The sequence below is a fragment of the Camelus dromedarius genome, chromosome X (genome assembly GCF_036321535.1).
Source record: "Camelus dromedarius isolate mCamDro1 chromosome X, mCamDro1.pat, whole genome shotgun sequence".
NCBI classification, from domain to species: domain Eukaryota; kingdom Metazoa; phylum Chordata; class Mammalia; order Artiodactyla; family Camelidae; genus Camelus; species Camelus dromedarius.
Window position 1 is genome coordinate 13,693,481 of NC_087472.1, and position 25,486 is coordinate 13,718,966.

Sequence of the window (25,486 nt, forward strand, 5' to 3'; positions counted from 1 at the left end):
TAATGTTAAGAGGTCTTTATTACTCACAAAATAAATAACAAGATAATCACAGGTTCACTTTGGAAACAACGGGGACTGCAGGTAGATACAATAGATTTCCTTTAAATACAGTCATTTCTGGAGGAGGAGGGGGCAGGCTCTGAGCGGCCCTCTCTGCCCCGCCCCGTCCCATCGACAGCGGTGGAGACAAACCAGGTTGAAATAAGACACTTGATTAGCAACAGCCTGACTCTGTGTGTGAGTGAGTGAGTGTGTGTGTGTGTGTGTGTGTGTGTGCGTGTGTGTGTGTGTATGAGAGAGGAAGAGAGAATGAGAGAAAGAGAATGAAGGTCCGGGTGGCTGGTGGGGGACAGGTTTTTGTTTCTCCACCGTATTACACTTTCTAAAGTCTGCCCCCTCCTTCGGGGTCACAGGGACCCAGAACCAACCAGAACTGAATGTGACCTGAGGCTCCCTCTTTCCCTTCGGCATCTTGACCGAGGAATTAAATACATTCTCCACTGAAAGACCCTGCATGCAAAGAAACACAACTAAACTTGGCTAATTTTCTGCTGTTTACTCAGAATTCAACCTGTGTGCAATGGCCTCGTCATTTCATAGGACTCTCCGGGTGTCTGCATCAGTGGGGCTGCCGCTTCGGACTATAAGCTCTTAAGGAACAGGGCCTGTTTGGGTCTCACCTGTCCCATAAGTCACTCATTGCAGCCCTACATGCCTCGGGATGTATAATAAATAGTTTTCCATGAGGAGGGTCCTGGGATTATAAATAGGCAGTTCAACAGGGGGTGGTCCTAACTGCTTTGCTGTATGGTGAAGGCTGCCAGCATCAGCCCAGCCACAGCCTGCCAGCTTACACCGGTCAGAGTTTGAGTAAGCCGAAAGACGTGAAGCCTGTCCCGTGGCTCACTTGGCTCGGATCAGTCACGTTGACAAACACCGAAGCACCGGCTTGCAATTCGAAGACTCCTCCCAAGTGAATGGATTGCTGCCCGCAAGGTTTGGAGGAACTGTGGGTGTTTGCAGCTCTGAGTAAGATTCTCTCCGATCCACCTGTGGACCTCAGGCAGAGGCTGGCTATGAAAGGCGCTTGATTCAAAGCTTCTCGATTGGAACAGAAGGTGACTTGGGCGTAGATGTAATAGAGTCCTTGTCTTTTAACGGCCAGTTGTTTCCCGTTTTCCAGGGTGACCAAGTTGCTGCTTAGGGTGTAGTATCCTTTGGGGGCCCACTGTAGAACTGTAACAGAGAGGGGGGAAGACCCGTGGTGAGGTGCAGCACGCACATTTGACATTCTAACAGAAAGTACAGCTTAATATTGGAATAGTGTCTTCATTTATGAATGGAAGTTTGGGGCGTCAGGGATTCTTTAAGGACCCCTCCAACCCTCAGAGTCTACGTAGGGGCTCTGGCCGACCTGTCAGCATAGGCTGCACAGGCAGGAGGAGCTGGGTTCCAGTCCTGCAGGCTTTATTCAAGCCGGGGCAAGTCACTGAATCTCCCTGAGCTTCAGTTCCTCACCTGTAACACGGGGCTAATAGTACAGCCTATTTCAGAGACTTGTGAAGATTAACTAAAGTAACAATGCACAGTGAGTTTCCTTCTCCCTTTAGCGCTTGGAAAGCCAGTTTGTCCTTGAACTTGAGAAAGCGTGCATGACTTCATAACCCCACCTCGTAAATTACGTGTGCCAAACTATTCAAAGTCCTTGCTAATATTAACAGCCGTATTGTGCTTTTCTTGAATTTTACAAAGTCAAAGCCGATCTTCCTAGCTCAGCCTCAGCACAGAGAAAAGGCAAGACCCCACTTCTTCCTACCTGATCATGCTCTTGCAAACCCGACCCGCCTCCCACAGTAGGGACTAAAATTAGGCAAGGAAGTATGAAAATAAACCTGTCATTTCACTGTGTGTTTTGATCTTCCATTGTAGTGGGCGCCACCAACTTGAAAGTGCCTGTGTTCTTGTGGCTAAGACGGAGTACCCACCAGCAATGTGCCATTTTGAGATGTTGAGTGGGTTCAAAGTAGTGTGTGCACCCGATTTCAAATCTCAGCTCCCACAGAGAGCTAGACTGCTGGGGGTGGGGGTTGGGGAGAAGTGAAAGTATTGATGCATTTGCTTCCTTGAGCTTTTTTTTTGGTAACTCCTATTTGGTGGTCTTAGGTCTATCAGGGTACAAGACCCAACCTCTCGAAACTCATCCTTTAGTAATTAGGAAAGCCATCCTGAGTCGCCCGACAGGTCCAGACCACTCTAGAAATGATGCTTCATTATGAGGTTTTCACTTTTGGACCACCTGACTGAGAAAACAAGGGCAGGTCCCCTCTCTTTGAGTCCGCAAAGTTTCCTTTTGGACCTAATTTTCTTCCTTGCTGTGGATTGTAGGTCAAGTTCGTAGAAGCATGACTAAGTAGGACTTACAGGTTTGGGACTGGGGTTGGGGGAAAAGTGGGACTACCTTCCCACCTGGTCCCCTGCAGACCTACTGTGATACTCTAGAACCGCTAGCCATCATGGGCCTTTCGGCCGAATGTGAGCACCGTGAAATCTATCCAAGGCAAGCTATTCTTCTAGGAGATGTCTCTGTTGCTGTCATCCAATCCGGATGAGACGGTGTCATGTAGGTGGCCACCCTAGACATGCTGAGATAGTTGTGATATTCTCCCATAAGTGTGTTTTCTGGGAAAGGGGTACTTGGCAGAATTATTAAATACTGTGGGAGTAACTGGTATTAAAAAAGGGCTTTATGTAACTCTTCTGACAGCTAAACTAAACTACAGGAAAGTAGGCTAAGCAATGATACGTTACACTTGTATAGCGCTTGACAGCATAACTTTCTTCCTCATTAGCTGATCTGATGCTCAGAGTCACCCTATGAAGTCAGTGAGACAGGAAACTGCTACGGAGGTAAAGGGACTTGCCCAAGGTCACCCAGCAAGAAGTAGTCATGGTTCTTAAACCTCAGCTTCAGAAACTTCCTTTCCAGGGCTCTGTCTCCTGTATTACCATCCAGGAGACCCAAGTATGTGTTGCACCCACTGAGAAGCCCAAGCCACCTCAGAGATGAGGCCATAACTCCTTTCCTCTCTCTCTGTCTCTCCCTGTGTCTCTCTCTGAGTCTTTGTCTCTCTGTCACACACATGCGTACACACACACACACACGTGTGTGTGTGCACACACAAACACTACTTAGAATTCTTCATGCTGAAGTTGTCAAAGACTGCTCGGATGCCCTCGGACTGCGTCTATGAAGATGGGGAATTTTATGCTAATGTGCATGTTTCCATCCATTTATCAGATGCGACACATTCTCCAGTACCAGCTACCGTGAGGTACAGATTTGGGAAAAAAAAAAGATCTAAAGGCTCGAATGATGGCAGGACGTATATGGAAATAAAACCATTCAGAGTTGAAAAGATTACAGTATGTCGTCTAATGTTACTTCATTGGAAAATCTAACGTCCCGGCACCTAGTGATCTTTGCAGAATGAGTTTACCTTTCATTTCCCTGAGGTTGGCCCCAGTGAGGCCGGTGTGCGTCATACAGGGATTGACAGATGGCAGGAAATACCCCCTGAGGCCCATTTACCCACAGTGAAGAGGGGTTAGGATGAGGGACGCTCCCAGTCCGGAGGTCACAACCTGCCGTCTCTTCTATGTTATCAGAATAACGGCCCCTCCCCCCAGGAATTCATCATTTAGAATCAGCCATTGAGCAAGAACATAATGAAAGCATCGGGATTGCTTCCCACCTCCTTTGTCCCTCCAAGTCCCATCTGTGCATTAGAGCCCACCTTGAAGACAAAGGCGAGCACATAAGAGGTGTCCGGGTAGCTTAGTAACTTGGGCCCCAGAGGAAGAGAGGAGCCTGATCATTAGGCGCATTGCTCTAGCCTCCTAGCCCTCCCCCTCAGAGGGCTGATGCTCGGATGCTTTGGACTTACCAGATGCTGTTTTACTGCTGGCCTCACTGATGACGTGGGCCGCGATTTGAGGCTCCTGATCACCTGTAATGAAACCAAAGGCCAACCGTCAGGCCAAAGAAACACAAAACGGGTCATGGAATGATTCGGTCTAGTTCTACAACTGTGTACTAGAGACAGTGCTTAGATAGGTTATGTGAAAGGAAAGAGAAGATGGCCCAAAATCCCCCTCACAGAGGGAAAAGTTGGCTTCTAAAATCTGAACAATTGAATTGGCTCTTTCCACTGAGCCCATTCTTCTAATAGTTGTTCAGTACTTGATTCCACTGTATATAGATTGACACAGGCTGATCTTCATTCAACATATTTTGAATCTGGCTTTTAAGAACAATTCCCATCTATTGGTCGTCTTAGTGGGCCCCAAGGTCATGTCTGTACACTTAGCTACTAAGATGCTGATGGTGTCTGATTTGGTCAAGCACTGGCCACACTGCTGTATCCCTCTCTAATGCTCATGTAAAAGGCTTGCTCCTGAATTAGATGTGCAGACAATATGTGAAAGTTTCTTTTTTTTTTTCCAGTCATGAGCCTGGTGCTGGACCCTCTGTAGTTGCCTTAGAAATATCGAGTCAAGTTGTATGACCTAAATGACCAGTTTTCTTAAGTTTATCACTTCCCCAAAGTCAGCTAGGTAGCACCCACATGAACCGTTACCTCAAATTTCGTTGCAATTAACAGACACCATGGCACCACTCAACATATTTTATCGTCATTCTGAAAGCAAAAGCTTCATGGAAATCAGGTGACCCTTTGCATCCAGACCAATAGTTACAGCAAGTTCTGAGTACTCTTTGCTTCAGAAAACAGTATCAGTAGCTCTGTATGGTTGTATGCATGTATTTCTTTGTATTAAATTTACATAAGCCGTATGGTCTTTTTCACTGACTTTGTGATATAGTAGTCTCTCTAATAGCATCATCTATGAACACTTCTTCTCAGAGGAACAGGAAAAGTTAGTATGTCCAGAAAGGGAGGTGACTAGGACAAGAAAGGGTCATAGAGGAACAGTGGAAGACATGGAGGAGGTTTACCCTGGAGAAGAAAAGGCTTGGGGGCCATGATTGCTGTTTTCAACATCTGGACAGCTGCTGTGTAGAAGAGGAATAATACTTTGCTCTGTATGGCCCCAAAGAGCAGGACTGGGTTCAGTGAGTGGAGATTACAGGAACAAATTTTAACTCCAGAGGAAAAAAGACTTCTCTCGAGTAGTATGGTAATCTTATTGTAATTATTAGAGCCATTCAAAGCTGGACCAGGCTGAATTATGAGATAGAAAGTGTCTGGGCATGTTTGATCAGAGGCGAGGTGGTCAGTGCTGTTGTGAAGAAGATTCGTTCTCTGGGGATGGTGCAAGGATGGAGAACCGTCAAGGTCCCTTCTGACCGTGAGCTGTTTGAGATCCTCTGATATGAAGAACAGGGCAAAGAACAGAGTGGTCACACTGAATCACTCCTTCATCCCCGAGGCTCCACTGGTTCCCCGTGAAACATGGTTCTCACTAAGTGATGAATGACACTGCCTCCAAATGATGCCTGTCTTTGTCATCTTCTCTTCTGTAGGTGGTACTAGGCTGTATGGTTGCTTTGATTAAAGTGTTGAAAATCATGAGATTTCTTCCTACTTGGTATCGTCAGCATTAAAGGAGCACAGTCTTCTCCCTAAATATGTCCATACAATTCCTTTCCAAATCACAGGCACCAGAGAAGGTGTTGATTTGGCAGTTGTGTTCCTGCTTTATTTCCAGGGCTAGCAGTTCCCTGATTTGATACTGGGTTGTCCAATATAACTGGCCTAAAGCTTCCCTTTAGTTGTTAAGTATTCATAGAAACGGTAAAGAGCCACCTACCTTTGTGCATTTCAAAGTTATTTTCTTTCTTCTTCACTTCTTTGCTTTGCATTATATCCTAAAATAAGAATCATTGCAAAAGGTCATTTTGATGGGAACTCTGGTGGGGAACCTTAGAAAGAGGTGCCATTCATTTGGTAGCTGTCACTACTCTGTTGCCTGTTTCTGGTGAGGATTACCCTGTAGACTCAGATCCTGTCATTAATTCCATCTTACTGATCGGGAGCCCCCGGCTCTGACAGATGAGCCGACAGCCGAGAAAGCCCAGGGGTAAACTTGGAAGGAGAATTGGAGCTTTATTGTCTGCCAGTGCTCTCCCCAGACCAAGACTGCGATCCTGCCCCTTCCTATGACCCCAGCCTCCCTGGCTTTGACAGGTATTGACCAATAATGCTGAATGGGGAGCTGATTCTACCCGGGGAACTGGTATATAGAATATTATTAAACAGAAAGCAAGGTGTGTCTCTATTAGAATAAAATTGGTCTGAAATCTAGTAGGAAATGGGAACAGTACGTTTGAATTTAGGAAGAAATCCCAAACTATGACAAGACCCTCAGACATTTTTTATTGTGTTGTCTCTTTCAGCAGTCTGAAGAGATTCTCTTGTTGCTGGTTGCCTTGTGTGGCCTGTCTTTTATTTTATTTTATTTTATTTTATTTTATTTTATTTTATTTTATTTTATTTTATTTTATTTTTATTTTTAGCAGGAGAAGGAAGGATTTATTATTACCTGCAGCAAGTAAGGAGAACAGTAGGATCTCTCCCAAAGCAGTGTCTCTGGCCCATATTTATTTAGAATAATCAGCATATAGGAAACACAGGTCACCTGCCAGTGCCGCCGAGGTCCCAAGGCAAATGCTGCACTTCTTAAGGGGTTTCTTTTCGCTTAGCAACTGAAGGAAGGCTAGAGGTACTTAAAGGAGCTAACAGGTTGGAAGGTAATAAAGGCTTCTGCCGCCATTTGAAGGATTGAAAGATACTGAATAAAAGACCTGGCTGGCATGAGGTCCCCCATGGCGCCTGAGGCTGAAGCCAAGGGTAGACACTGTGCGCTCACACTCATGGGCCGGGCTTAACCCTCACCATCACGCGGTACCCTGAACACGCAGGAGGGAGGCAACAGTATTTTCACATCTGATAGTCAGAGTCTTGTGTGCCTTCCTATTCCTGCAATACACCTGCTATGGGGCCTTTCTTTTCCGTGCCCCCTCAAAGAAGTCAGTGTTGTGACTCTTGAGGGTCCTGTTGTAGGCTGAGCACAGGGGCCACACAGGAGGGTGTAAGTCACGGGGCCTGAGGGGAGCCTGTGCCTCAGGACGCTCTCAGGGGCCACAGCGCCTCAACTTTCCACTTGAGCTGAAGCGTGGCAGTCAGCGCGGCCGCGCGGCGACAGGAAAATGTTTGTGAGATAACAAGCAAACAAATGAGTATTTCATGTCTTTTCAAAAGATGGAGTGTGATGATTGAAGCTAAGATACTTTTAGGCTGGTGGTTGCATTGGTGTCAGGGCTGGGCCAAGACGAAAACGTGAAGTCAGCAGACTTTGCCTTTTATGCGCACAGCCTTGCCTTTCCGTGAACTTCCCCCAACCACTCTCCCCGCAGCCCTTTTTTTTTTCCCTCTTGCTTCACTCCCCACCTTGATGGAAAGACTTTTTCAAGTTGACTTTCAGAAAATCTGGAATGAGTTATGTCTCTCTTAGTGGGAGCTCCATGTGGCAGGTCTGGACAGGTTGACCGTTAACAGGAAAAGGAGATGCTGTGACGCTGTTAAAGACATCTCGGGCACTGGTGGGCAGACCACCATGAAAATGATCATTCTAGCAGGGAGTGGGGCGGGGGAGTCGGTTCTAAGGTGAAATCATACCATTTAAAATGCTGCTTCCGTTTACCCTGTCATAAGGCTAAAAGCTTGGTGCTGCCTTTCTCAGGAAATAATTAGTTCCTTGTCACTCAAGGTGTTCAGAGATCGAGTGACCACTGGGTAGGGACTGTGGGGAGAAGACTCAAGCTCTGGGTTGATACTTGGATCTTATGATTTCCAAGACCCCTTCAAGTCCTATGATTTGGAGCCCCCAGCTTCAAACCTTAGGTTACTCACAGTCACAGTCAGACTGTGTGACCCAGAGAGCCTGCAAATGTTAGCTCGGAGTATAAAAATCGAATTTGGGGTTATTTTGTAGTTGACCTGTTGGGTTAAAAAAAAGTCCAAAATTTTGTTTTAGAATGAAAAATTTGGGGGAATGGTTATGAGAACGGGGCTCAGTCATGGGAGGAGAATCGGCTGGCCGGAGTACTTTGTGTCTAACGGTCGTGCACATAATAGGTGCAGACGACATTGACTTTGATTCCACCTCACTGCAGTAGACCCAAGGGGCTTCCTCTGCTGCACGAAAGGCATCTGGCTTACATGCCTGAGAGGGTCTGCCCGTCACAGTGTGAAACTTTGGAGCTGTCACTTTTTTCATGGGCAGAGAGACCAAACCACCTTTTTTCCTTACTCTTAATCCTGGGTAGCTGATTTGGGAAGATTTATCTATCCATCCTGAAATCAAGCCATTAGGAATTGGCCATACAACTGTAAAACTCTCAGTAAGAAAGAGAAAGGGAGGGGAAAAAAACCCAACAGCCACTCTCACTGCCATCCGGGGGCGGGGGCGGTGGTGGGGGCTGCTGAAGGCTGATCACCTAATTACTGAATGTCAGAGCTGGTCATGCCCTTACAGATCATCTCAGCCCTCTCATTTTATAGATGAGAAAAGTGAGGCCCAGAGAGGTGAAGTCATTTGCCCAAGGTTACACAGCCAAGCCCATTGAACATGCTATTTGGATTAGGAACCATTGTCTAAAAGTGGCTTTATTCATATTTAAATTTGCAGTACCTCCCAATACCCTGTAATGCTGACCAGAACCCTCCAAGAGCCAGAGAAACTCAGATCACTTCCAACAAAGAGGAGTCTTCATCTAAAACCTGAATTAGCGTAAAGAAGCTAAGCGCCAGCCCCAGATTTGAGCTACATTTTGATTCCTGCAGGTGACTCAAGGGTAAGCTCTCGGAGTCCTCACTACTGGATTAAATGACACACACAGGAGCACAGGAACAAGCTCAGAAATAAGACCTCAGGCCCCTCACTCCCGGGTTAAATGACACGCTGTGTGTGAGAACTAACTCCTGTTGGTTTCTCCAGATACCCACCCACCTGGCCCAGAGCTGCCCTCAGCCTGAAGGGCGGTCTCCTATTCTCGACCCTAAAGTTCCCTGAGCGCGGAAGGTATCTGACTCAGTGTTTTGGGAGGGAAGCAGGCAGAAATTCTTGATGTTCTACCCCAGGAGGAAGAGCTCCGAGACCCCTTGTCTCCAGCGATGGAATTAACACTGTAGGCACAGCCTCAGGAAATGTTCTGAAAACTCTTGCTCTAGGTACCCATCTTCAAACTCTCTCTGCCTCAGGTCTTGATTGGCCTTCAAGCAGACTGGGCTTCATGAGCAGGTGGTATTATACGGGGTCTGGGTCGGGCAGTCCTAAAAAGGTCCATCACGCATTCCCCACCCATCTCCTCACAGGAAAAGGAAACGATCTCCCTTACATGACACTTGGAATCTCACCACAAGAGACGTGTTCCTTCATATGTTAGAGTATGTCAGTGTTATGAAGTTCCCACTGCCCCCAGTAAAGGCAACACCTTACCCTGCCTTAAGCCTTAAGCCTTAAGCCTTATTTAACCGCTGCCAGCACCCCAGAGGCCAGTGGTTATTGCTTCCCTGGGAAATGGGGACCAGACCATGGGTCCACAATGGGAAGGCATCAAGGTTTGGATGGAAAGATGAGAAAATGCAAAAACCAAACTTGGCAGACTTCATCATTTTCCCAGAGGCATCTGCATGGATGAGCTCCTGAGTACGGGTAAATGTGCCCATGAGAGTGGACATTTTCCCCAGAGAGAGGCTTTTTTGTTCTTCTTAAAGACATTCCTATGAATGAGCACACTTCCAACTTTCCCTTCCCTTTTCACCATAGGATTTTACTTTTTGGGAGGATACACATACCCACGTATATATGTGTGTACATATGTATGTGTATGTGTATCTATTATATATATATATATAAAACAAATGTTTAAACTCTTACATTGTCAGGTTTCAGTTTCCCGATCTAGCAGGTTTCCCCACTAAAACTTTTCAATGACTCTTTCCCCAATAACTGAGCTCCTTACCTTGACCAGGTCTTCAAACTGGCTTCTAATTTCCTCACAATTCAGTAAAGATAAGGACCCCTCTCCTTTGTTGCATCTCTGTATCGTTTTCATGAACACAAAATCTTCATGAAGATTCCTTTCATCTTCTATCTATTTGTGAAATAACAGGGACATGAGAAATTGTAATTCTGAAGGAGAGTGCCGCCAATGACATCTGCCTCTCCATTCACTGCCGTGGCATCAACAACACGAAGAGGACTTTGCAGATATACATGGGGAGTAACCAGTTATTATACCAGATTATTGATATTGGGTATTAGTTGTTAAAAAAAAAAAAAAAACGACAAAAGCCAGCAATGAAAATGTCGTATTATCTGAAATGCTAGGCAGAAATCACAGCTATCCTAATGAAATTTCATCACCTTTTCCCTTGTATTTTAGCAGCCACTTTCTATAATGGTTATATTTCCCATAGCTTCAGTCATGAGTGGCCATTATTAACGCAGTCTATAACATAGTTTTCTGGCTGAGCTGATTTGCCCACTTCATTTTAGTGTTTGTGATGCAGGGCTTTAGAAAAAGAAGTTAATATGCAATATGTGTCAATTACTCGAGTTCTAATTACATCACTCTTTTTAACTTCAGTATTTGTAGAAAACATTTGCATTTTTAAAGAGATCACTTGTTTCATCGTCAACTACATCTGTGCCATTTTCTTGTATTGAGATTACATTTTTAGATTCAAAACAAGATCCAGTTAGCCGGCGGCTTTCACTGTCATTAAGAGAACACCTAAATGCCAGGGTGAATTTGAGTCTACCCGGGCCAGTACTTCCCTTGTAGAGACGAGGTTTAATGTCCAGGCATTTGATTAGCAGAGTCCACCAGGCCAAACACAAACAAACAACCAGACTCAAAGTCCCACTCTTTTCTCAGCAATGAAACCTCAAATTTGAGTAACCTAGTAAATTGCCTCAATTGGCCCTGCTCCACCTGATCCTGATAAAAAACCTCATGGTCTTAATCCAACGTTGGTATCCCAATAGAGGCCACCCAAATGTCCCTGAGAAAATGCAGTCTCCAAATGCTGTACATCCACAATTCCCATATCCAGACTTTTAGGAACAGCCAAATAATTGATGAAATTTCTCCTTTTCACCTATGATCGATATTTTATCAACACAGCAAATAACCCATCAGTGGAGGTGGGTAAACGCATCAAAACAAGATAAATCCTCATGATTATCTTTTCCTAAGAATGCCAAACAATCCTACTAATTTATTTCATTCTTGTTCTTTAAGTCCAACTATTTAAGAATGTAAAACATCTCAGAGGGAAACTGAGAACTCTGCAACTACAATCAGCATGTGAAGAATTAGAGAATACCACTTTTACTAAACGGCAGCAAATTTGGGGACTTATCCATGTCTATGCTAACCTGAAACACTATGAATTTTCAGATCAAATTGACATTCTGCTTCTCCAGTGGAAAATTTAAAAGAAAAAAAATTGTCTCCACCAGAAATAAAAAGTTTACTTTTTAAGCAAAATCTTAGCGAATAATCACAGCTAACGCTACATAGTGCTTAGTTTGTGCTCGGCTCTGTTTTAAGCTCGTCACAAGGTTAAATTCATTATGGGTCAATCTGTTATAGATTCACTGTGAGCTGGGTACCATTATCATCTCCATTTCTCAGGTGTGGAAACTGAGGCAGAGAAATGTAAACTAACTTGCCCAGGATCACAGAGCTAGTAGGGGACAGAGTCAAGATTTGAATTCAGGCAGTTTGACTCCGGAGTCAAAACTCTTGACCAGGAGACAAGAATAGACTACCTCATTAACTAAACTACAAACATTTTGCCACAAGACCACTTATCTATTTGGGTTCTTACCATTGTATGTCATTTGGGTAGAACTAAAATCAACGAACCCACCCATCACTAAGAACCCCAAATGTACTTCATAAAGGCCCACGATCCATCTTACCTTGTCCAATCTTCTGTGAAGATACACAGCAAACAGTGCTGACCCAATCATCTGGGTGATAAGAAAAACTGTAAGTAAATACATAAAAATTTTCATACTGACGGGTGGTCCAGTGGTCACAGAGCGAGGAGAAGGTTGGCTGTACGTTTCGATCATGCTGTGTTAGAGTTGAAGTGATGTCTTCTGACCGAGAAGGTGCCAGAGGCAGCATGAGAAGACTGTCAAAGTGGCCACCTTACTCAGGATTAGTTAAGAGCGCACAATCGTCGCAGCCCACACTTCCTGGAAAATGTGCTTCGCGGTCTTCTCTCCCAGCAAAAAAAGTTACGTAAAGGTTTTTTTTTTTTTTTTTTTTAAAGCATACCCATATCATTCACTTCCAGGCTTTCCCTTTCGTTAGTAAAGAAGAAACATGTTTCTTCTTCCATACATTCATTCTTGCCTTGAAATGTCATAGACTTCCTAACAGACAATGGCAGTATTTTCCTATCTCTGTCAAACTTTTGGGGTTCACCCGTTTCAAGGAAAGTGACAAATGAATCCACCAGCAACAGACTATGTCAATTTCAATCTTACTAATGTAAAGCGGGAACCCAGTATATGGGGAAAGAAAGAAACATCAACACAAGTTTGGATTGATTTTATGACTGGTGTACCACTAGCTAACTGCTTCTTAAGACTTCTTTCATCTTCAAATCCAACAAAATCCCAGCAGCTTTCCAAGTCAAGGGTACATGGTGGAAAGCAAAAAGGAGGGCTGACAATGATTAAAGAAAATTTAGCTGGAGAGATAATTCAAGAGAAATCTACTTCTCCAAGGCCAAAAGAAGTAGGGTTTTGGGGGAATTCCGGCCAAAACTCTGGGATTAAAGCAAGTAGAAATGTTACCTTGATTTAGCCAGGTTGCCTGTCTACATTGATCCAATCCATCAGATAATTGGTGGTGCCGATTTATCGGTTCAGAATAGGAAAAACAGGCTGCAGTTAAGACACTTGCATTCTAGCCCTTGCTTTACCAATAAATTGCTATCAACCTCGAGCAAATCACTTTACCTCTCCAGATCTCAGCTTCCTCCTGTCCAAAGGGGTAGTTGCGCCTACCTCACCTATCCTAGAGGTTGTTGTGAAATCAGGTAAAGATGTGCATGAAAGATCTTCGAAACATGTTTAAGCAATAGAAAAACACTCTCCTCTTGAGTTTATTTGTTTAGCCTATGATATGAGTTTTCCAAATAACTGCCAACTCCTTACATACTAGTAAAGAACAAACGAACAATAACAGCATCAAAAACACCCAATGTTTTGACAACAAATTGAATCACAGAAGGGTATAGAATTACACATTTCCAAATGGCTTTTGATTGTCTTATCAGATTGCCTTCAAAACAAAAGCGGCTATGGAAATCCCTACCCCACATCCCAAGCTGGTCTAGAAACCATGATAAGATTGCTTTGGTGATTCCTATAAAATTGTTTTGAGAGACAAATAGGAAATGTAACCAGCACCTCTGATAGGCATGCTATCTGCATAGTTACCATCTGCTCTCTTCCCCGCCCACGCCCCAGCATCCTGTCCTGGGCCCAGATCTCACTACATCTGCCAAGTAGGTGGCTTCAATGCATGTGATAAACTTTGATCAGTCAAGTCAGAGGCTTCGGTTCTTAGACAAGTAACCTTAGTTCCACTAAAGGAAAATTATCACGAGAGCTAAAATGGGCTCGAGGACTTCTCCAGAGCCAGTTTCACATAGTTACAGCAGGCCAGACCTGCAAGGACCCTGTGACGTCGATCAGTTCAGCCAAGCCCCCAGGGAGAGGTCGCTGATGGGGCCACAGAGATGCAGACAATGGCACATGGGTTCACGTGACCAACTTCAAGAAAGAGTGGTTGTCCAATCTCCTTGCCTCCACTTCCTGATTGCCAGCCTCCTGCTGTCTGGCTTCTGCCCACATTCTCCTGAAACTGCTTCCATCATTATTAGCAAAAGAGTTTTGGCTGAATATTTTTTAGAGTTAACTTTTAGTGACATTTCTATTAGCTGTTGACCTATTACTTTGTTGTCATCCTTCTGGAAATTCTCCCCTCTTGCCTCTCAGAATACTTCTTCATGTGATTTCCTTTGTGCATTGAGCCCCTTAAACCTTTGGTATCCCCCATCCTCATTCTCCTCTCTTCCTCACTCTTCCTCTCCTCTCCCCTCCCCTCCTCTTTTTCTACATGTTTGCCTTGGGTGATTCCTGTCCATTTTCATGGTTTTCCTGATCACCTTCATTGTGATAAACCCCAAATGCTTAACTGCAGCCCTGAACTTTCGATTTGTAAGTACAGCCAACTCTGACCGTCTCCACTGGGATAGCCCAAAGCCACCTTGCATTTGGCTCCAAACTTCACTCATCTCCCGACTCCACTTCCAACCCAGACTTGTTCTCCCTCAAGTCTTGCCCTATCTCAGTGGATGGTAGCACTACACCCACATAATTATCCAAGTCAGAGACTCAGGAGTCACCCATGATTTTTTTCCTCCCTCTTGCCAGGATTACTTCCCAATCCCAGTGGCTTCCTCATCCCAAAGCTTCTTCATTGCCCCTACTCCTTTCCATCTCTCTTTCCTTACCTGTCGCCAACATCCTGGTCCAGGTCCGCATCCCCTCTCTCCTAGATTACTGAATTTGCACTCACTTCCCTTCCTGTCCCACCCCATCCATCCTCCATACCACCAGCAGAAGGTTAATTAGAAATCTTACAACTGACCGTATTATCTAGTCTGATCCCCTCCCCACCAAGGCTCTGTATCAGACCTAGGGGAGCAGATTGACAGTTTCCTGGCATCTTCAACATGAACGAGATTAGCTCCAGAATAGCCTGCTGGAACTTGAATCCCTGAAGCCTCTTCTTTATTCCATTCTTCTTCTGCCTGGTCCTCTAGTTTGACGCAGCATTGGCTACCTTCCCAGCTTTCAAATTTTAGCTCCATTTTCTGATTTTTATTCTGTATCAGTTGTCCTTTGTGTCAGGACCTCCCATACCAGTCTCTCCCCCAACAAGGAGTGACCTACCCACTCTTGGGCCCCCTTTAAAAATCTTCAGCTGCCTGTTGCATCCAGAAGTGATTTTGGAACTAGGTTACCAAGAAATCCATGGACCTGTGGAGTATATGAGAGTGCTAGCAGCTAAAGTCAAACAGTGACCATCTTTTTCTTAGTTAACAGAAAGAATTAAGTGAATGGAATGAATTGTTTCATTTTTCAGTTTTTCTTGCAAAACATTGTCTCAAATCTCTGTCACCCTTTTCTACTACTCCTTTTCTTCTAGCGAGTGATTGATCTGCAGCAAATAAGCATCAAGGAAAAAACTCAGAAAACAATGGATCAAACTTCAACACTTTGTTTTTGGTGTGACTAGGCTTGTGGTTGTGATTTTATAATGATAACCTAGAACACAGTCATAGTTTCTGCTAGGAAAATGATTTCCAGTACACAAGAAAGAGTTAAATATATCAGCATTTTGTTTGTTCTACAAAGGGCCTCTCAAGGACTCTTTCCCTGAACATGTCTGGAAACCCTAGCCTAGAGGATGGTGTTTCCATTGTTGCACAGGCTCTGACCCCTGCCCACCTTTCTGTCTCATCTCACAACTCACTCATGCTCAACCTTGAGCATCACCCATATCAAGCTAAGTTTATTTCCTTAAATGTGCTGTTTGTTCAAGCTGTTCCCTGTGAACGTAATGACTCTGTCCTTTTTTATCCACTAATGGTGAAGAGACACCCTCTCTCTGAAACAGGCCCTCCCAGCTGACAAGGTGCCCTCCTCTGTGCTTAATCTAGCATAGAATATGCCCTTCCATCATAATTGACTTGTCTGATTTTCCTACCATTAGCTTCTAGAGGAAAGAGACAATCTTTTTTTAAATCTCAGAATCCTCGTTTCCTGACACATTGTAAGAAATTAGTAAATCTTTGCCAAATTACTAAATTTGCTTTTAAGGGGATAGAAGGGGAAGTTGTAAAATATTCTAACCTGGCAGAATAGCACTGGCTAGCCTCTCTGGTGATCGAAATCACAATATAGTTGCTTTATGTTTTTTTCTATTGCTTTAATTCTCTCTCTTTCCTCTGGGGTCAGTTCCATTTGTTTACGTTGGCCCTTCTCCTTCATGTTGATAGTTTTCCTTGAATGTCTGATAATCTTTAGTTGATTGGTTGCATTTATGAATGAAAAACTATATTAGCTCTTAGAAGTGGATGGCGTCGCTTTCCTCTACAATTGTGTTGACTTGTCTCCCCGCCAGACCTCTCTCCAGGACAAGAGGGCTGACTGTGGGTTCTGTTTAAGTGGATAGGGCTTGTCAACAAGCAGGCCTGCCTTTAGGCTCTGTGGGTGGAGAGGCAGGAAGGCCGGGACCTCCACAGCTGATGAAGTAACGAGGGCTTCTCTCTGGAGGTGGAGCCCTTTAGCAGCTTGACTGAGGCTGGTTTTCCTTCTGTTTTCTTTTTCCTGTCTGTTGTGGAGGTCCCAGCATCCTTCCTGGAGCCCTCCCCAGGAACTTTAGCCTAAGGGCAAAGGCCAAATATTGCTGCTGACAAAGGGTCCATGGGGGAAGGGTGAGAGGGAGAAGAGGGTCCATCTGTCCCAGCTGTTCCACTGTGGCTTAATGAGTTACCATAGTGATTCCTTCACAGCCTACCCCTGCTCTTTGCATTTACTGCCTCTGAGGTCGATGCCTCCTTGAGAAAACACACTTTTACCTCTGATTTCTTGAATTGCAATGTTTTCTGCTCTGATTTCTCTGTTAGCCCGAATTCATTTGCTTTCTTGCTTCCCGGTATCCCAGAAAATTTATTTCACATTGATGTCACCTTTTGTATTTCCCATGGTTGCTGTGGTTTCATTCTTTTTACATTTGTTTTTGACTGAGCAATACATTCACATGGTTAAAAATGTAAATGATACAAAAATGCCTGCAGGTAGAGTCTTCCGCCTCTTCCTCCTCATCCCATTGTCACCCACTGTTGTCAGTTTCTTGTGTGTCTTCCAGAGATGCCTTTATGCACATTCAAGCAAATTCGTAGATATTCTTTCACTCTTTTTTTACACACAGTTGTACACAATACACTGTCTGCATCTTTGTTTTTGTTTTCATTTAACAGTACACCTTGGAGATTATTCCATGTCAGCAAAGTGCTTCTTTTTTAACAACTGCATAATATTCCATTGTATGAGTGGCATGCCATCATTCATTTAACTAGTCTTCTCTTGATGAACATTTAGCTTGTTTCCAGTCATATGATATTAGACAATGCTACAACAAATAACCCTATACTTACTCACTTTTTAAAGTTTCTTTTCAGACATTTCTGTGAGACCTGGAAAGCTGAAAATCACATTTTTTTGAACATTGACTACTCAACATGTTAACCTAAACACATCACCCTCAAAGGAAAATCATTTAAAAGTTATTATTTATTTTCCATTAGTCAGATCAATGCATAGTAAATTATCCACGTTTACATCCTCTTCAAAGCGAGCCATTGCATTTTAAAGCTGCCAATACAAAGTCCTGTCTAGCCTTCAGGGTTTTGGTTGCACCAGGTGGGATTCTCCACACAGGTCTGAAGCAGAAAGCCAGAGATGACGTGATCTCTGGTGTGTCCATTGAAGATGCTGCGCTCATTGGCGAGATTGGTAAGAAGCATTTTCCAGAGACATTTCTTTCAAACAGTTCATTTGCTCAAATCAACATTTACTGAGTGCCTACTCTGGCCCAGGTAGTGAGCTGGGTGCTGGGGATACAAAGGGAAAAATGATAGTCCCTACCCTGTCAGGAGCTCCCAGTCTAGAGAAGCCACCAATATATGAGTAGACAACCATGAAACAATATGAAAAGTGCCACAGTAGAGGCGAGCACAGAATGCTGTGGGAACGTTAAGGAGGACTATCTACCCAGTAGAGAAGTAGGACAGAAAGAATATCAGGGAAGACTTCCTGGAGGAAAATACACCTGTGGTAAAATTGTATCCTGACTTCTAGCACCCCACTGACAAATCCCAACGTTCATTGTCCATCTACTGTCCTCGTTTTTTCTAGTCTGGAATCTTCCACTTCTTTTCATTCTGCAGTGGTCTTCTAGTTAGCTATACTCATTCTGACACTCCAAAAGCTTAGGAGAAGTAATATAGGAGGGGCTTGGGGCTAATCATGTCCAGCATAGATGAATGGCGTTGGGGACGGGGATATTTGGAGTGCTGGCCTGGTTTCGGGTATTAGTTTTGATAGTGTGACCAGAATCCTCAGTCTCTAGCTGCCTACCTCCCATCCCACATCTCCAAGGTGAATTTTCTTGGCAAATGCCCACTCTTTGTTTCTGACTTGTGGGCACTATGACTTCACTCCCTATTAGTGTAAGAATAAAAAAACTGTATTTGTTTATGTGCTTAAATAAACAAGAAACACAGTTGTTACCACTGGGAAGTACAATGGAGTTTAGGGGGAGCAAGTTTTTACTTTTTGATCTATACCTCTGTGTTCTTCGCACTATTTTTATAATGAGCGTATTTTACCATTGTAATATTTATTTTTTAATAAACTTTTAATCGAAGTAAACCTTTACACACAGAAAAGTGCACAAATCATAAGCTTAACGAATTTTCATAAAGTAAACAGACCCATTGTAATCATCACCCAGACTGTAGATGTGTAAGCTTTTATTAGTATCTCTGAAACCTTCCTCTTTTCTCCTTCCAATCACCTCCTCTACTCACAAAGGTGACCACTATTCTGCCTTCTATCACCAAAGAATCATTCTGGCTGAGCGTTCCAGTTGCTCCTTATCTTCACTAGCACTTGATATCATCAGTATCATTTATCTTAGCCGTTCTAATAGGTCTGTAGTATTAGCTCATTGTGGTTTTGATTTGCATCAAAATTTTTTTTTGATTTTGCTAACCATACGTCCTCTTCGGTGCCAGCATCTTACATAAATATAGAACAAAATCATTTAAGAAAATTGCTGTAGGATCTTAAGCAGTTATTGAACCTTTTTTTTTTTTTGCCTCAGTTGCTTTGTCCATAAATCAGGGATAATAATAGTTCTTGCTGTATAGGGTTGGCCTGGAAATTAGATGAGAAAATTATGCAAGGTTGTCTGCTCCACGCCTGACAGGGGAAATGTTTGTCAGTGTCTCTTTGCCCTTCTGGCAAAGCCTGGAAAGAAGGCAAAAAAGAGAAGGTTGTCCTTGAGGCAGTCAGCGGCTTAGTATCTGAGCGAGAATGGATGGGTGATTCTTCTTTCTCTAGCTCTAAGGAAAAAAACTCCAGAGTTGTGTCCTGGAGGTAGGATTCCACGTCCTGCTGCCTCCCATCCCGCCCCACCAAACAACAGGAGCAGCTTTGAAGGAACTTCTAGAAGAAATTCTAGTCATCCCTGGGCTCTTGGATTCTGCTGCATCCCTTGTATGATTTAAACACCCACTGCTGTGTGTCTAGCAGAGACTCCAGCTCCATGGCGCCTTTTTGTATAATTCCTGAAGGTTCCTCCATTGATGTTCCCTATGGCAGGACTGCACGCAGGCCCTAGTGGCTGGTATCAAGTCGTCAGTGTCCGTGCAGCAAATATTTGCCCAGCACTTAGCAAGCACTAGGCTCTCTGAGATATCTGTGGAACCAAAATGAAAAAGAAAGGACTGCTAGTTAAGGAGCTGGAAAAGCAAGGAGTTGACCATGGTGCACTGGGGAAGCGAGCGCCTCAGTACATCAAGGACAGTGTCTTGCGAAAGCATGCAGGAGGAGGAAGGTGAAGGCATGAGAGGCGCCAGCAAGGTTCCTGCAAGAGGCAAGGTGACATCAGAGCCCTGAAGGAATTTCCTGGATGAGGGGAAAATGCATTCCAGGTACAGGGAATAATAGCACGTACAAGGACCCAGAGGCTGGAGACCAGGGGCTCTTTTTCCTCTTGAGGCTGCACGCTCGGGACCACAGCCTTGCTCTGGGCTCTGCGCAGCTCTCCAGTTTCTTCCAATGGGACCTTAAGGTAGAGCATCACTTTATTAGGCCTTCATAGTTAAAAAAAAAAATCCCCTTTGTTCCAGGGTGAAGGGTCTCAGGGATCCAGTGCTGTACAGGTGGGTACATTTTTGGCATCCATCTTTCTTCAGAAATCAGCCTGATATGATTGAATCTGTAAGACTTGTCTGTGTGGTTCTGGCTAAGTTTATACAGTCACTGCAGTCTCAAACTGCCTTCTGCCTTTCCCCTGGAGCTCCAGAAGTCCGGTAGGCTGGCTCCGAGCTTCTTTGCCCCCAAACCCTTCCACTAGCCTCCCCGCTCCCCGCCCCGCCACTGTCCCCAATCTACCATTACCCTAATCTTTCTTGAATTGTTCGGGGTTTGCTCCTCTCTCTCTCCAACTTCTAACTGCTGTCCTCCAAGCTGCCTTCTTCAGTTCTGACCCCAGGCTCAGGCAGTCCCTCCCCATCCCTCCGGTGGGCCGTTTCAACAAGCCATTGGGGCTGTTTCTGAAAGGAACGCTTCTGCTCCTGACTCATCTCCTAGGTCGTGTCATAAGAGACTCTTCTTAGTGGGGACTGATCAGTCCTCCCACAGTGTCCCTAGGGCCAGCCCCAGGGTTTCATGAATGGGGAAACTTAGGCTCAGAGAAAGGAGATGAATTACCAGGGTCAGGCAGCAAGCTAGTGGCAGAGCAGAGACTAGCCCAGGCCCCAGACTTCCAGCCAATGCTCTTTCCCAGGAATCAGGCCGCCTCTCAGAAGGCTCAGGTCTTCTCGCTGCCATCAGCTCCCACCCACTGACTGTGCGGCGCACCCATCTCTCTCAGTACTTCCTTCCTGAGCCGCTTCATTAAGACCGAAGCTGGCCGGTCCAGGCTTCTGACTCGGCAGCCCAGCAAAGAATATTCAGCCATGTCTGCATCTGATTAAGGAAGCACCAGGGGCAGGAAGCACTTTTTTCTCTGGCAGGATAGGGGGTGTGAGAGAAGGTGGGGAGATTCAATTAAATGGTGAGATGTTAGGGACCATGGGGGCGGGGTGGGAGGTGGAAGGGCTGTATCAAAAGATTTAGGATTACTAGTTAAATACATGTTGGTACAGAAATGTATTTACTGGTTTAGAAGGACCCCTGTGATACACTGTTAGTGCAAATATCATGGCAAAAACAGAATGTTCCCATAGTTCCATTGATGTGAAAATAAGCTGAGACTGTCCCCAAAGTGCCTATGAGTGGTTGTTAGAAATTAGCTGTAGATTCCCCTCCACTCTCTGCACCCATGTTCATTTTTGCCCAGAGGTTAATGGTTGGAAACGATTGCCACAACCTTGGAGAGCTGCTGCAGCTCAGGTGTTCACTTGCAAATAAATGGAGCTGAGAAATTTTCTCCTTCACGTGTCCCACAGCTAACAGCGCCATCTTGTTGAGTGTGGATTCAGAACAGCCCCCACTAGAGCACATCTCCAGCTAGTCCAATATCTAATCCAATCAGGGATTTTGACCTCAAGAGGTGTTCTGACTGGGACGAGCAGGAAGCCCTGGGACCCCCTACTGTCATAGGGCCACTGATGCCTGGAGACCTCTCTCCTGGCAAGGAGGAACCAACCGTATCTGAAGCCTGTTCAACTAGGCAATGGGATTGACACATACTGGGCTGAATAGCCTTCCCCCCCAAATCTGGTTCACATGGAAGCTTTGTAGATATGAGTTAAATTAAGACGAGGCTATACTGAATTCGGGTGGACCCTAATCCAATAACTGGTGTCTTTATATGAAGAGGAAAATTTGGACACAGACTCAAATTTAGGGAGGATGGCAATGTGAAGATAGAGGCAGAGATTGGAGTGATGCAGCCATAAGCCGAGGAACATCAAGGATTGCTGGCTGTCACCAGAAGCTGGAAGAGGCAAAGAGGGGCTCTTCCCTAGAGCCTTTGGAGGGAGCATGTCCCTGCCAACACCTTGATCTCGGCCTTCTGGCCTCCAGAACTGTGAAAGAATGAATTTCTGTTTGTTTTAAGTCACCCAGTTTGTGGCACTGTGTTACAGCGGCCCTAGCAAACTAATACAACGCTTCTATGGAAAAAAAAAAATGGCCCCATCTGCTGAAATGCTGCTCCAGTCGCGACATGAGGAGAATGAAGCTCATTAAAGAGGACACACTCTCAAGCAGAGGGACTGTGCGGCCCCTCTGATTTTACTCCACACTGGTCTTGATGTGCAGAGAGAAGTGAGTCTGGACGGTACCATAAGACTTGTCTTTGGGTGATAAATTCTGGGCGATTTTTGTCCTTTTGCTTTAACTTGTCATATTTTCTAAGTTTCCCACATGGATATATATTACTTCTGTAAAAAAAATGTATATCTTTATCTACATGTCATCCATTTATCCATCTACCTATCTTTAATTAGTAGTAGGCTTGCACGCTCACAGAACCCTTCCATGTGAACTAGGCCCTGAGTGCCTTCATTTCCTGTCAGCCCAAGGCTAGGAACTAGTCCCTAAAAGCCCTGGCAGGGGTGAGGGTAGACAATAGTAAAGCCGTGCACTTATATGGTATTCGATACTTTTCAAAGAGTACACCTCCATTTCCATCAGCCCATTCACCCAACTGCCCCTCTGGTTCCTAAGAATCTGAGACTCAGAGAGTTGTTGGAGAACTTGTCTAAGGTTTCATTGCTAATAACTCACAGGGCTGTGATGCCCGGTCCAGTCGCAGTTTCTGGAATGTAAGATCTATAAAGACGATGCGTGTTGTCTGTCTTGTTCTCCAAGCACTTGTATCTCCAGCACTTAGAATGGTGCCTGGCATACGGTAGGCGATCAGCTCACTGTCAGTGAATGCATGTGACAAAAGCAAGCTCGTCCCTGGAAGCATTTTCTGCTACTAGGAACGTTTTTGTTCAGACCAAGCTGTTGGGCTCTGTAGAAGGCGGTGGGGCTGCTCAAGAGGTCCCACCCTCTTCCCAATCCCTGTCCTTCTACACAAATTGCTCCTCTGCCCCCCACCCCAGACAAAGGAGAGCTAATTTCCAAGCCTCGCACGTCTCCGCAAGTGGTATGGTTCAAGGTGAGTCTGGAAAGGGCTCTTGTCCAAAAATAATGGCACTCAACAAAAAGACCCAGAGTCTGGGAGAGGGCAGGCTTTGCCGATGAGTCAAATCACAGAATGATTTATTTGGTTCTGGGACAAAGAATAGGACACATCAAGAAATACTGACAGAGAGAAAGACATTCAGAGAGAAGATCACTGCAAGGTAGCTGGAGAATGGTCTCAGTTCAGGAACAGAACACGAGGAGTGCAAAAAATGTTCAGAAGTAAGTCAAGAAGGAAGACTTGTTGAAACAAATGGGAAAAAGGAAGTGGGGTGGGGCAGGCATAAAACACTGCCTGTCATCCTAGCCCAACCCCCAGTTCTTACATCCTTTCCTAAGGACATCCCCCCGCAGCCCTCCACACAAGTGACATCTTCCTACAAGGCTGTGTGTGTGTGTGTGTGTGTGTGTGTGTGTGTGTGTGTGTGTGTAGGAAGGGGGTTCCCAGAGGGCAGGCTTTGTACAGAAGGGCGGGGCTGCCACTCCTCCCCTCCTGTCCTCCCTGCTCCTTTTTAAGTGCAAATTCCCAGGAAGCTTTAAAGTTGCCCCGCTGCCCTGCCTGGGAGGGTGGGGCGTGGCCACTCTCCTTGCTGAGAAGTATGGGGTCTGAGGTCTCTGGAAGCCCAGAAGCCAGGAAAAAAATTGGAGAAGAGGAGGGGCTGGGGACCTCTGAGCACTGGGGTCAGGGAGCAGAGCTCTGGGGACCCCACAGGATTTCACAATTCTCTCCTTCCCTGACCTTTTCCACACAGCCAGGAAAGGAAAAGGAAGCTTAAAAAGGATTATGGGCTAATTAATTGTAGGTAGGAAGTCATCTTAAAAAGGAAAGCTCACACCACCACTGCACCATTTTCTTAATTAAAGACGATTTCTAGCTAATTTGCTAGACAAGGAGAGAGGTGCAGTTTTGACAGCAGAAACATGCGAGAGATCACACATTTCTGTGTCCAGGTTGAGCCACATGTATTCTGAGAAAGGGAGTCTTCCAGGCCTTTGAGCTGTACAGGAGGGGAGCTTCGAGAGCGTTTTTCTTCTTTTCCAGCACTGCATACTTCTGCCCCGAGCATTCTAGGGTTCGTCAGTAGCCTCCAGGTACAAAATGTCAATTGCCAACACTCCTGTTGTCATATTCCTGAACAAAGACCTGTCTCAGAATCTGCTCCCAACCAGGAGCCAACTGTTCATTCGCAGCTTAGGACACACAAGAATTTTCCATCAGTGGGGTGGGTATCCACAAAGTTGGTGAACAAGGAAAATTACTACGTTTTCAGAGTTAGTGTCTCTGAAACCGGAAATGTGAACAGAGCTGACTTGGTGCTAATACTTTCTCTTACTCCTGATAAGAAAGAGGAAAGACTGTGTGCAAAGTAGCAGTGATGTGCAAAAACCACAGCAGAGGTTTTGTGAAGAGGAGCAATTGTGGCTTTTGCACAAGTTATTCCTAAACCGAGGCTGGCGACAGCATATGACACCTTTCAAAGTAGCTTCTGGACTGGTATTTCACTGAAGATCTCTGAGCAAGACCGGAAAGCCAAAAATCTACGTTTCATGACCTCTGCAGGAAAGTAATAGTTGCATTATGGAACATTCTAGAACGACAGGCTCAAACCATGGCCCGGAAGAACTGTAGTAGGCCTTTTTGGGTGGGAGGGGGAGAGGCAGGGAAAATATAATTCCCAATTAGGTTTCTGGTAGTTTTCCACTCTCTCCCCCCACCCCTCACCTTGTTCTGTGGCTCTTCCTTAGCCATCTCCTCTGGCACAGGGGCTCTGATCCAACAGCTGGGGAAAAGGATTTAGAGGAAACAGAGAAGAAAAATTAATGTCAATCTCAGGAAGTCTAGAACGTTTTTAACTCATAAGTTGCCTGCCTATGTAAAGAATCTGCATCACGTACTCATTGTACTGGGAGTGCCCATAAGTATGTCATGTACTGAGATGTAGCCTTGGAAAAAAGTTTCACAGTAAATATTATTTTAGAGCTAATCCATATTTGGATTAGAAGAAAAGAAGAGAGAAAGTTTACCAGTATACAGAAGGGTATCGCCAATGAGGAAGTAAGTGAACAAGAAGAGCAAAGAATTGGCTTGATGCAGTAGAAGGAATTTCTTCGTCCCTCATGGAGTTCCTTGGGTTGGTTTAAGCCCCTAAAGGATAAACTAGAAATGTTTTAGATAGCTAACTCTCCTAAATAGCATAAGGCCCAGACAGCTTCATGAATGAATCCTTTCAAACTTCCAAGGAACAGATAATTTTGATACTTAAAAAAAGGTTCCAGAACAGTGAAAAATAAGAAAAGCTCTCCATTTTTAAACCAAAGCCAGTGTAATATTAATACAGAGTTCTGACAAAGGAACAAATTAATTTCACGC

General features: G+C 44.8%; 1 protein-coding gene across 2 annotated transcripts; it reads right to left on the reverse strand.

Annotated features, from left to right (window-relative positions):
• On the reverse strand, nt 1-12,268 carry CD40LG (CD40 ligand). 2 transcript variants are annotated; one of them, XM_010994864.3, is made up of 5 exons: nt 12,016-12,268; nt 10,046-10,177; nt 5,830-5,887; nt 3,945-4,007; nt 1-1,236 (listed from the first exon to the last, which is right to left on the reverse strand). In XM_010994864.3, exons 1-5 carry the CDS (start codon nt 12,169-12,171, stop codon nt 860-862), a joined length of 786 nt encoding a protein of 261 aa, XP_010993166.1. In that variant the 5' UTR covers nt 12,172-12,268; the 3' UTR covers nt 1-859. The 2 variants fall into 2 exon arrangements, with proteins under 2 accessions (XP_010993166.1, XP_064339475.1); XM_064483405.1 differs by having other exon boundaries at nt 12,118-12,265.
• Nucleotides 12,269-25,486: the final 13,218 nt, after the last annotated feature.

Excerpts from the sequence above, each read along its gene's own strand:
- CD40LG (XM_010994864.3), bottom strand. The coding sequence starts at position 12,171 with ATGATCGAAACGTACAGCCAACCTTCTCCTCGCTCTGTGACCACTGGA. Across the intron at positions 10,178-12,015 it reads TTCACAGAAGATTGGACAAG|ATAGAAGATGAAAGGAATCT; the intron begins GTAAGATGGATC and ends TTTCACAAATAG. Across the intron at positions 1,237-3,944 it reads CAGCAGTAAAACAGCATCTG|TTCTACAGTGGGCCCCCAAA; the intron begins GTAAGTCCAAAG and ends TCTCTGTTACAG.